This window comes from Acromyrmex echinatior, chromosome 18 (assembly GCF_024713525.1).
Source record: "Acromyrmex echinatior isolate Ae372 chromosome 18, ASM2471352v2, whole genome shotgun sequence".
Taxonomy (NCBI): Eukaryota; Metazoa; Arthropoda; class Insecta; order Hymenoptera; family Formicidae; genus Acromyrmex; species Acromyrmex echinatior.
In genome coordinates this window covers 6,742,608-6,754,959 of record NC_141869.1, presented here as the reverse complement: position 1 = coordinate 6,754,959, position 12,352 = coordinate 6,742,608, and the positions used below count along the sequence as shown (strand labels likewise).

The following is a 12,352-nucleotide window of genomic DNA, read 5'->3' as shown; positions in this document are numbered from 1 at the left end:
ATAGAAGAATTAAAATTCATGTTAATTATAATAGATTTTTAAGTATGGTCCAAATTATCACTTTTTCTTCTACTAGTAACAGTTGTTCTGTTGCGCTTCGTGCGGAGACGAAAAGAGGGACATGAGATATATGCACCATTGTTTGCCAACCATTCAGCAATTAAATTACTCTTGGCCTGTGCCGAGAACAGAAAGTAAGAGAAGAAAAAGATTCACGCGCCGCGCTGCACCGCGACGCGCCGCGTCGCGTCGTGTCGTTGGATACTTGCTCGGCTCCATTTGCGAAATTAGAGATCTATTCGTCCACGAGAGATGGCAATCGCTCTTGGGGAGCAAAGGTGACGTGGCACAATGGTGACGCGTCAATCTCTTACCCTCTGCTTGCCCACCTTCCCTTCAGAAGCCACCTTCATTCTCCTTTTTTGACCTCCCATCCGTTTCTTCTATCCTGTGTGGACCTGTTCTACTTTCTTTTCCCATCTTTTCTCATTTGTGTGAGAATTCATCACCGAAACTCGCGTTAATGTTGGTCAGAACTTTGGTCCATTGAATTTTCGTTCCTTTTTTTTGTTTACACGGGAAATCCTAAATCGATAAAAAAGATGACCTTTCATCTAACAAACTTATTCAATTAATACGAAAAATACCAGAATACTACTGTAATCGAATGAGCGATGTAGGCCGTTGCATATCTTTAGTCAGACAGTAGAAGAAAAAGTTTGAACACAGAAGTGGTTATTCCGTGTCCACGTATTATCATTGTGTATCGGGAGACGATTTTGGTACGCGAGAAAAAACATGGCGTCTATTTTTCTCTCTTGGTCGCGCGTATGCGCTTCCGAGTTTCTTTCCGATCTCGAGAGATGCTTACTTAGAATAATCCGTGATCTTTTATTGATTGTAGCCGTGTCGTGAAGGGATGCGACAGGATGGGACAGGATTGTGGACCGGGTCAATAACCACTCCTCGTCAAATTTTTCAGCAAAGTAATTTTATTTTTCTCAAGTCTCTCCTCCAAATTCTCTCTTTCTTCCATTAACTCAAGATATACACAAGACCGTCGTTTCGCTCTTCGCCTCGTCGAGCTCGCGACGTTATTTACAGGACACCGTTGCCAACCGTCCGGCGAGGTGCGTAATAAATAACGGTAATAATAATAATAGACTAATAATAATCGTAATAATCGTAATAGTACTAAAGACGGCGACAATAATAGTGGTGCCCCTTATTCGCAGTTATAATGATAATGCTAATTTACAAATCGGGAAATCAAGCTCTCTCTTTTTTCGCGATGCTCTGATGGATTCTCGCGGGTATCCTCTTTTTCCTTTTTATAATATCTATATTCTTTATAATATCTATATATATATATCCTGTCTATATATCGTTTCTCGGTAGGTACTATTTACAAAATTTACGGGTCTAATCTCTAATCTATTTACAACCATAGAGTGCGCCCGGCCGCCGTGCCTGCACAACCGTCGAATAAGGCCCCGCGCGTCTGCCCTGTTTTCCTTCGCGTCACGCTTTCTCGTTTTCCTTTCTCTTACACGTCAAGCGTTCCTCCGATTTGTTAGTTTGTTAGGGGTTGCGCGGGCACGGCTCCGAAGTAACAAAATAAATACTGACTAGCCCGTCCTGGCGTCTCCGCGTCGAGCGGCGGCAACGAACGAACGAATGAACGAACAAACGGACACCCATTGATGAGTGAAAGCTCACGTGACTCGAACATTGAAAATTGACAAAGTAATCAATAATAAATCAATAGAAGTTTCTCCTCTGTACGCGAGAATAATTTATACGAGAACGGTTTCCTCTGCGAGAGATTTGGATGCATCGATAAATGACGAGAATAAATGCTTATTTCTGTTATCGTGTGTATAAAGTAGTGTATTGTACTTCTTTCTTTCAGGAATAAGCATTCGAACAATTATCACGATTGTCTTCAAGTATTTTAATATCTTCTTCTGACATTCGGATTACAAGACGCTTTCCTTTAGCAATTAGTCATCGTATAATTATGTAATAGTGAATCCATTTTTTAAGCATAGTGCATATAGAATAGCTTTTCTTTTCTAACTACCATTTCTCTAGAAATGTGAAAAAACTAGCTACAATCTTTTCGAGGCCAGTGAGGAAGCATCGTGTGATCTGAATTTCTCAGAACTTTCTCAGCTAAGAGCCCAAAACTAACGTTAATAAATAGCGTTAAGCTAAATTAATCAGTATTCAAATAACTTAAACTGTTAGCATTTTCATTTCTAGCATTTACTAGAAATCTGTATAAAAATTGAATGTGCAAATACTGACCGTTATGCTTATCGCAATTTATTAAAGCCCCTTTGTCTCGTGATTGCTTCAGAACTACGGTATATTAAAGCTTACGAGAAAGATTACAAACTAAATGTTAAATTAGAAATCGGCAGCACACACTCTTGCAGAGGAAACAAAGTTCGAATCACGAAGCACACACAGCCTTAGTGTCAATGTCAATGGAATACCTGGTGGTCTCCGTCCGTTCGCCGGAATCCGCAGGGCGCCAGATAATCTACGACGATAACCTTACAGAGACGCAGCTGCGTCCCTTTCACGCTACGCTATCGCGTCGCGTCGCCTCATGTCGCGTCACGTCATGTCACGTCACGTCACTTCACGTCGTGTCACATCACGGCCGCGGAACAGGAAGATAGCCCACGACGCTCGGTAATCGAATGTCGCTCGGTCGACCCTTGGTCGACGCGCGATACTCATGAAGATATGTTGGAGCTTCCGCCTCGGGTTACGCGTTTAGGATTGAACCTCCTTGGGATAGAACCGGCTAGAGATCCTCACGTAAGGGATTGGACATCGTTTAGACAACTGTGTTCGTTTCTGCCTGATCCGCCATATTTTTCAGGACCCACTTAAGATAGAATGAGATGCGTGGATATCTCATTTTACCTTAAGCAGATACTGAAAAATATGCTAGATCAAAGGTAGGGTGTCTAATTTCTTACTTGAGGATCTCTAGAACCGACTGTGCCCCTACGCCGCCACGAGACTGTCAACCGACGGCCAGGATGGCACGTGTCACGTGTTCTGGATGTGCAAGTAGACGTCTTCTGGCTGACTGAGGAGGTGGTGTATCTGCTGCATGGTGCAGAGCGGACAGACCTCCTCCTCGGTGCCGTCGGCGACGAGCCTCTTGGCGGCGCCGGGCGCCCTTCTGCTGTAATCGATGATGTACGAGTAACCGTCAGAATCGATCGAGCTCGATCTCAAAGTCATCGATCGCAACAGCCGCCTGCTGTTGATGGGAGGATTCGCGATCTCTGTACGACTGTATCTCGTGGATTCTAGATCCGAGTCTTTGAAATCTATATAGGAATAACCCTCGGAGTCTACCGAGAGCCGCCTGCGGTCTTCCTCTCGGACCGTGAGCCTCGGTACCGCAACGAGGCTCGCCGACCCGTTTGGGCTCGACGGCGTTCGAGCGGGAGAGGCGCGCAGTCCAGGTCGATGGGTGGGAGTGATGGGGATACCGGAATCACGGGGTCTCGCGGTAACTCGCGGTAACTCGCGGTCGGCCGAATAGCCATCGGCGGTCAAGCTGACATCGAGGTTTCGACACGATGGAAATTCTCCGCGGGAAAGCATAGGTGAGGGTGGAGTAGGAGGTGAGGGAGGCCGCTGGCTCGTGATCAAGGCGTTCTGCGTAGCTAGCAGCAGGTGGCTGTCTCGCAGGAGGTTGCTTTCGTTCCGCAATAATAATGGACTATTCGCGCCAGTACCGCCCGGAAGTCGAGCAGCGGACGACTGGGCGGTGGCGGTGATCGACAGGGGTACCCCCTGCGACTTGGCTAAAAGGGCGCGCGGCGTCCGGTAGCCGCCCAGGACCGCCCGCGACGGCTTGTCCTGGACACGTAGTATCGACCTGGGGTCGCGATAGTCGAGATAGTCGAGATGATGCGGCTGCGGCGGCGGTCTCGTTTCCCTGCGTGCAGGTAGCAGCGGTGGTTCGCGTGGCAGCGGGGTGACCCGCGGGTGGGCTTCGGAATTTCGTACCTCGATCGTCGGCGCCTGGCCGTGACTCGTCGGCAGGTGATTGTGCAGCTGCGAATGCGACACCGCATGATCCTGCAGGTCCTCGTAAAGAACAGCGCCACCGGCGCCGCCGCCGCCGATGCCGGGGCCCGGATGCGGCTGGCCGTCTGGCAGCACGCGACCCCGTCCGGCGACTGCCGCCGCGCCCGCTGCGCTCTTACACGGCAGCAGGTTTTGCACTTTCCGCTTGTGCCTGCAACAGAAAAGGAACAATGATATTAGACAACGATCTTATTAAAGAATATAAAAGGAATACAAAAGTCTTATTAAAGAGCAAAAAGTTGTACGAGATTGGTGAAAATCAAAATTCGTTACACCATTGTGATATTTATGTCCGTTTCTACCAATATAGATTAATCTTAATCTCGTATCAACTTAGTCTTCATTTTTTTCTAATTCTTAGAATTAAAAAAGGACAAAGAGCGAATTGAACCGAGAATTAAAGTTAATCTACGTTAAGAGAAAGTAGAAATGAATATTAGTCATTCTAAATTTGAATTTTCTTATTCTCAAAATAATAATGAATCTGTTTCTGCACGATTAAGCTGGATAATGGATATAAATGAAACTTTACGTTTTATAAGAGGATAATGGAAGGAATTTTCTTTAGAATATCCTCTTCCTTTCGCATAACTCTTGCAAATTCATAGACACGCGTACGTTAAATTCGGTCAGTCGGGACGATTCTGTGGATATGTTGCTTCTGGTTTCATTCGAAACACCATCTCGGAAAACTTCCAGCAAATTCCTCAAGTTGGACGAGGATGTTGATATTCTACTTTGCTCTCATCTCCCACTCTCCCATTTCTCTTCTCCCCGCCGTCGACCAGCCTCCGTCGACACACCAGATTAGTTGGGAGCTCGTTGCAATTGTTTGTACAGGCAGGCGCTTTGCTGTGGGCGCGCTCGAGAGCTTTCCTCGATGTAAACTTTAATGAATCGGGCACTGCGTTTGCCTATCAGCATCGTTTTATATGTATATAGGGTGTCCTGGGATCGTCATATCTTTCACCCTCTGATCATTTTACGACATTTATTGACGTTTTCATCGATAAAAATATTAAATTACTATAAAAATATTATAATATACTATAAAACTATCGGCAATTATTGAATAATTATTGAGCAATTAGATAATAATAAAATTCATCACGTATTAACACCGACATTTTTTTTTGTAATCAGAAGATTAAATGGAAATAATGATATTTTTAGTTTTAAAAGGATTTTATTTAATATATAAAAATATATAAAGATTTAATTTAAATTTAATATTCAATATTAGAGACAGGACATACGATAATTTCAAGATACCCGGTATATCTGCCAGTTCCTCGCTGCATTCATCATCTCCTACGCGAATTAACATATGCTCGACGAGCGCATAATAACGCGGTCGTGATTGCTTCTTGGCCGGTATCTGCGCGATTGTGCAAATACACATCTGTAATACGCGCGTAAATTGGTCCATACTCTCACTTTGAATTAGCGTTGCATCTTGCGCGGAATCTAATTCTGAATTATATTAAATCTAATATATGCAAGTAGCCATATTTGCGCTGTTAAATCAAAACATAAACATCGTGTCTTTTGAAATTCATCTTAAAAAGGTAGCGAAATAAATTTAAAAAATTAGAGAGCAGATAGTCGTGTTGAAGATGTCGAATTTATCAATCTGATTGCACGCGCAGTTCTAGATTGTTCGTTCTTGTTCTTTATTGACTGCATGACATTTTCATCACCACGATAGAGTTTCATTTTTGTATCGATATGCTCCGATATCAATAAATTTATTTTTAACCTGATTCAGTCTTATCATTATTATAGGTAGTTCATCGTTCATAAAGTTTTGAGATAGACCTGGTGTAGTCATCGAGATGGACAGTTTTTTTCATGTATATTTTAACATTTCGCACTGTAAGCACACTCTTTCTGGACACGATAAAACAGATTTCAAGAGTGTGGAGGAAAAATAAAAAATATTATACTACTCCTTCGTGTAAATTCTATAATTCAGAGAAAACTGGTGGTCTGCTGAGCGTTAACTGTGAAATTTCGCACGACGCAGAGCCTTGAAGGCGATACATGCACATCGCTGACCTGTCCATCACAGTCACAGTCATCTTCTCCACTAATCGCAGATCGCGCTAAAGCGTTTAAACTCGGCTCGTCCGACTGTAGGGATTCACTTATCCGAGAGAGGATTCGCGATATAAACGCCGACTCTGACGAGGGTCCCGAGAGTTCTGCCGACCGGAGATAATGATGCCGGAAACATACGGCCGCTGATCTCCGGCCGCTAGAATTCCTCCTTTTTAAAGGGATTTCTTCGTCAACGTACAGTTGACGCCACATAGTCGTAAATCACGAGAGAAATTACGTGTAATTTATTTAATCCTATAAGTTCATCACGGAATATTGCGTTGAGTAATTAAAGAATATTAGTATCCTCCACTGTAACTTTTGGAATACATCAGTAAGTTTTTATATTATAATACTTTTTATATTTAATTTTATTAAGGCACTTTAAAACTCTTAAGAGATACATTAAGAACTGTAACAACAATTTTTTTTTTAAAGATAAAAAATGCTAACTTCACAGAAATTAAACTTTAACCATTTTCAGATTTTCATAGACCACTAAATTAAATATTCAATTTTCTCAGAAAAACAAGGAATTCACAAGAGTTCTGATAAATGAAAATATTTTTTGAAAGTAAAAATATGTGTAATTTTGTGAAATATTTCTTTAGCAGTTAATTATGAGTTATATTACTAACATTGTTTTATAAAATAAAAATTTTCCGTCATAAAATCATATTCTTATATTTATTTTATAAAACTTGTAATTTTTTTTACAATTTTCAAATATATTCTGTGGATAGATTCATTGCTAAATAGAGAATATTACGAAAATAAAATTTCTATTGCGATTTTTCTTTATAATTATATTTTCAAACATGGAGGATTTTCAGTTAGCGATCCTCCGTCTTGCATCTTTCAACGTACACACCGATGGTATCTGCCTGTATATGTTCATGTATATTCAAAGACCAGGGCGTCGCTCGGCTCGCAAAGTAGTTTACCCTTCAAGTTTTAATTATCTAATTAACTCCGTCAGTTCGATAATATTTGCCCGTGTAATTAAACCACAAGCTAAGGTTAACAACTCCCACTGCACTTTCAGCAGTAGGTCGAGATGAAGTTGAGAAAAAGGAGAGATCCGCGTCTTTTAAATCGAAAAGGGAACAAAGAGCGAAACGATACGAGGGAAAGGTAGGTGTAAATACTGATCTATTATCAGATCGTTGAATATGAATTCCGCTTCGTAACTGTACTCACGTATAAAGTTTCGACTTTAGGGGCATTGTGTAAATATTCGCGGACAACTTAAAAGTAGATTTGTAGTATTACGTTTGCATACAAATGTGCACATTATTCGATAGCAGACGTGATACTTCTTAGAAATGGCGAAAATTTGATTTCTCGAAGCACTTGCTATACACCTCACTAAATTCTCAAATCAGATATAAATCAAATTTAAGTGTTCTGTTGGAGCGGAACTACACCCTTCTGATTTTACTGTTTTACATCACTGTCGATATCGCATTTGCGTCTGCAACGTCAATTCTCTCCTCTGTGCTTCGTCATCGTAAAGATTTTTCATTACACTCACAACTGTTCGCCGCGCCCTATTCCATTTCCTAATAGATTTTATTTAGTCATGATGATACGGGGAACAGCAATGGTCGTCGAAGTGCGACGAAGATTGAAAAAAAGCTCGGGTGGTAACGCAGGAAACGATTCAAGCCATGTTCACGTCCTTATCGATTTCCAAAAGTATACTGAAGGAATTAAACTAATTTCTCGAATGAATTAAAGGCGCAAAAGAAATCCCGAGAAGAAAAATTGGAAGAAAGTTTAAGTTACTAACTTCATAAAAATATTACTTCTTCAGAAGTATTTTTCTTATTTAAAAAGATTTCGAGAAAATTGTAAATGTTCGCATTCCTACGAGAAAGTTCTTTATATATATATATATATATCTTTTGAATAACTCGTAGAAAAGATATCGTTTTTTTTTTACTTCAATTTGCTTAACGTGCGACTGCACGATACGACGGGTTTCCGTTATAAAAGTGGCCTAAGTCTGCAAGATACGGGATAACGTAGACGGCGTGTGCGATGCAGTAGTCCTCGGGATCTTCCTCGAGCGGGTGGAGTCGAGGGAGCACCAAAGTGAATTCACTCGATGCTAAGCGCTGAATAGGTCATTTAAGTCGAGCTTTTAACTCGGACTAATTAACTACCATTCCCCATCCGCGCTCTCCGTCGCTCGTTCGTGACATTTCTCCCTGTTTCCTCTGACTTTTCCGGCTCACACATATCTTTGTGTGGCATAGATAAGGGACGGTGCATCGATCTGCCAGTCATCCGAATGCGCTTTTGATACATCATTGGTGCGAGAATAATACGAGTGATAGAACGTCGATAATCGGTAAAAGTAAATAAAGTGTTAAATATGAACACGTGTTAACTTTATTAGTTACTGATCTTGAAATTCATTCATTTTTATTATATTGATGCATTGTTATATTTTTGTGAAATATGAATATATATCTTATTTTGTTAGGATTTATTTCCTATTCATTATTTTTATCATTTGCTTTTAATAATAGGTATCTATTTTAATTACATTTGTTATTCTATATTTTTATAAAAGACTTATAATCTATTCTATTAAATTTTATTATATACGAGGGTAAATCGAACATAAACGGGAAACTTTTATTATTTATTGGACGAAAATAAAAATATAAAGAAAACAAATTATTTTTTTACATAGTTCCCTGCTACATTAATTTAGTTTTGCGCACGAATTTCTCTATACTGGCATCGTCTTCGAATTCTCCCAATTCTTTTAGTGGACCAAACAAATGATAATGGCAGACATTTGAGACAAATCTTTCCATGTGATTATCATTTATTTGGGTCGCTGAAAGAAGAATTGTGCGCAGTTAACTGCATACACAATCTACTACTTTTTATGAAAATGCGATCGCCAAACTCCTTATCCGCTGGCAAAAATGTAGCAGGGAATTTATATTCTTTATATTTTTATTCTCGTTCAATAGATGATAAAAAAATATGCCGTATATATTTGATTTACTCTCGTATTTGAGTATATGACTTTTTATAACAATAATTTGACAACATGAAAATTCAAAGGATAAGCTCTTAAATTTATTTTTCAACAACATCAAGATACTTAATTGTTCCAAGAATAACTGCCTTCTTTATTATTCCGTAAACCTTTCATTATTCTCTGCTGCAAATACAGTGACTTTATAATCTTAAATCAGCAAGTTTAAGATTATGGCGGATTTGAGAACAGTGTGGGGATGTTTAGGAGCGGATTAGCGAGCTTTCGTATACCGGAGGGTCACATCCGATACTCATGTGTACGTGCACCAAAGGTTTGAGGCCGATCATAAAGCTAGAACCTGAAACACCTAGGATCTCGAAGTTTACTCGTCGTTCTCACGTGCGCGCACGCGCCCGAATCTCTCGTGAGTTCCTCGAAACTACAAATTTTGCATAACAATGCGCATTAGATATATCCATCGTCTCAATAAACTTCCCAACCTCACTAACCGTGTTTAAAAAAATGTTAGAGCTAACAGAGATAAATTTTTTATACGTGAAGATTTCAAATAGTAGATCTAATAGAAACAAATTTTTTATTTTACGTGAGAACTTTAAATATTAGATATAATAGAGAAAAATTTTTTATATGTAGAAACTTGAGATTCTTCTATCGGAGAACAGGAAAATATCGCCGCGACCTTTTTGTTCTTTTATCGTTTCAAATTTATTCTTTATCTCTCTTTCTTTCTGTCTCCCAGAATATCTTTATTTAAAAATACGTATATTAGGGACCATCCTCTTTGGGAAGAACCATGACTGTATCAGTTATATCGAATTTTTAAAAATAGAATAGAGAGTAAAAATGGATATGGATGTGAAGTTGGACGTAAATAGAGTTTGTAGCAATCGATAAGCCCCCTAGTTAATATCGAAGGTAAATACTGTCGTCAAAAATATCCATTGCTGTTACCAAGAGTATCATCATTACGAGCATCATTCCGAAATCTGTTTGGTACATTCATTTGATAGCTTGATGTAAAACCGAATTTATCTTGTATCTCTACGCAGGGAGAGGAATATTGTTTTGCTGCTATCGCACCGTAGGGGCCGACGCGCGCTTATCAGCGAGGTTTAGCATACAGCGAGCATTATTCCGGTTCGGTCATGCGAGCGACCGGTTATCAGTGACGGCCCCGTTGAGGTCCTCATCGATCCTTACCCGATCTCTGTAGCCCGGGGTAGCAGTCCTTTCGTGAACGAGCTCACTCCAAAACCCTTTACGACCACGTACGCGAGCTCCTATCTATAGGACGGGTTTATGGTTACGAAAAAAAAAAAATGATTTATTCCAGCGATACGCGTGCGCGATACTCAGGATATCCGAATTTCCGTGATGCGCAACACTTCCCATTTCCAATATCCGGGAACTAGAACTACAAAGCGCATCGTCTGCGAGCGATCTGTATGACTTTGAGCACGTTCGCCGTTTTCTTATTTAACGCTTAAGAGTGCAGCATACCATGGTTGATGTGCTTTTGATACACGTGGATGTCTGCACCTCGCCGCGAAGCATTTTGATGCGTTACGAATGCACATCTCATACATATCATTCTTTGAATTTCGAAATGGAAGATAGATATCAGGAGATTCCTCTCTTGCTCCCCATTTCATTTTTCCTTTCTCTATTCGGTTTTTTTTTTTTTTTATTATTTTCTTCCTGTCGTCGCGTTCGTTATTATGCAAATTGTGATTCGGTGGTAGAGAACGGTAACGAAAATTCGCCCGTAGAAAAACGCAAATCCGCGGGGCAAAGGTATGTCGAGTGGTTTTTAAGAACCGTCGAATCTGTGCAAGGAGCGTGTGCATGACGCGCGCTTAAAATATGCGGGTATTCGGGGCTGGTCGCATCCCTAGTCGATCGATAGCCTTGCACTGGCGACCGGCGTGAAACAGATGAGGAAGACCTTTATGGCCCACAATTTTTTCAGGGTAACGAGCATAAGGGTGCGATTGACGGCGGGTAGGTACTTGCCAGCCAAAGCAGTTTAACCTTCGCAGGAACAAGCTGGCTCAATAGAAGGTGCCGATGTTTTAGTCCACCACTACAACGAAATTGCGGTGTGTTCCTTCGTCGGCACGTCGGTTATGTCCCAATAAAATAGGATCATCGTCTTATCGCTTCTTATATTTCCCGAAAGACAGGCTTTTTAGTACGGTAATTATTTATACGAAGGACAGTTTTGATCGTCGGATTTATTGTGCAATTTTTTCACGGGATGTAATAGCAAGAAGCTGTATAAATTGATAAAATAGAATAAAATACATGTTTTATTCATCTACACGAAGAGTCTGAATAGTTGTATAGGAAAAAAAATGCAATCTCATGTTATCCATAAATTCGCTGTAAGTACAGCAAAAATGTCAAAACGTGCAGCATCGAGTAATCAATAAAAAAACTGTTATTTATATATTTTCTTAGAACGTGTAGAAAAAAAAATATGTTACTGCACGGAAAATGGCGAAGAATAAATATTCGAAGAAAAAATATTTTGGTGCATATGCGAATTTTGCACGCGCCTCAATGCCCTCAGTAGCATTACACAAATTCTGAATGTGTGTATGGCCGAAATGTCGCCGACAAGTTTATGCTAGATATCCACGAGCAAGCAGTGCGTTGGCGACCAATAACATGCGGTTTCGTCCGCAAATTTGCACTGTCCGGACGCGAGACCGCCAGAAAAACCGCCGCGGTCGAGCCGAGCTTCGGATCGTCCGCTAACAATATAATTAATACGCTATCCATTGCCTAATCTGTCGCGACTCGATTGCGCAATGTTAACCGAACGCCAACCAGAAAGCTCTCGCTCTGCAATTGGAGACAATTCAGCAGAGAGAATTAACAAGGTGTAGATAATTTAAACTAATCCATGAAAACGCAAATTTAGCGAAACATATGATTGGATAGGAGGAAGAAAAAAATTAATATTTTTCTGTCGATTTTAACAAAAAAAAATATATTAATATGTTTTTGCGAAGCTTTGAATGTAATTAAATTCTGTAGATTATGCCGCACGAATAAAATGTCACGTAAAATATCAATAAATTTTCCCAGCGAAAGGTA

The 12,352-nt window shown here is 40.4% G+C and overlaps 1 protein-coding gene and 1 long non-coding RNA gene across 42 annotated transcripts in view; one reads left to right on the top strand and one right to left on the bottom strand.

The window, feature by feature from the left end:
• The window catches only part of pxb (putative Hedgehog signaling attenuator pxb), a 647,697-nt gene that overhangs the window by 23,982 nt on the left and 611,363 nt on the right, over positions 1-12,352 (bottom strand). For all 6 annotated transcript variants that reach the window (XM_087415727.1, XM_087415733.1, XM_087415732.1 and 3 more), the window contains one exon: positions 4,045-4,276. In XM_087415727.1, the coding sequence (XP_087271853.1) occupies positions 4,045-4,276 (232 nt within the window). The remainder of the gene's footprint in view (positions 1-4,044; positions 4,277-12,352) is intronic.
• Positions 1-12,352, top strand: part of LOC105144806 (uncharacterized) — a 450,557-nt gene that overhangs the window by 38,832 nt on the left and 399,373 nt on the right. The gene's annotated exons all lie outside the window — the stretch shown is intronic.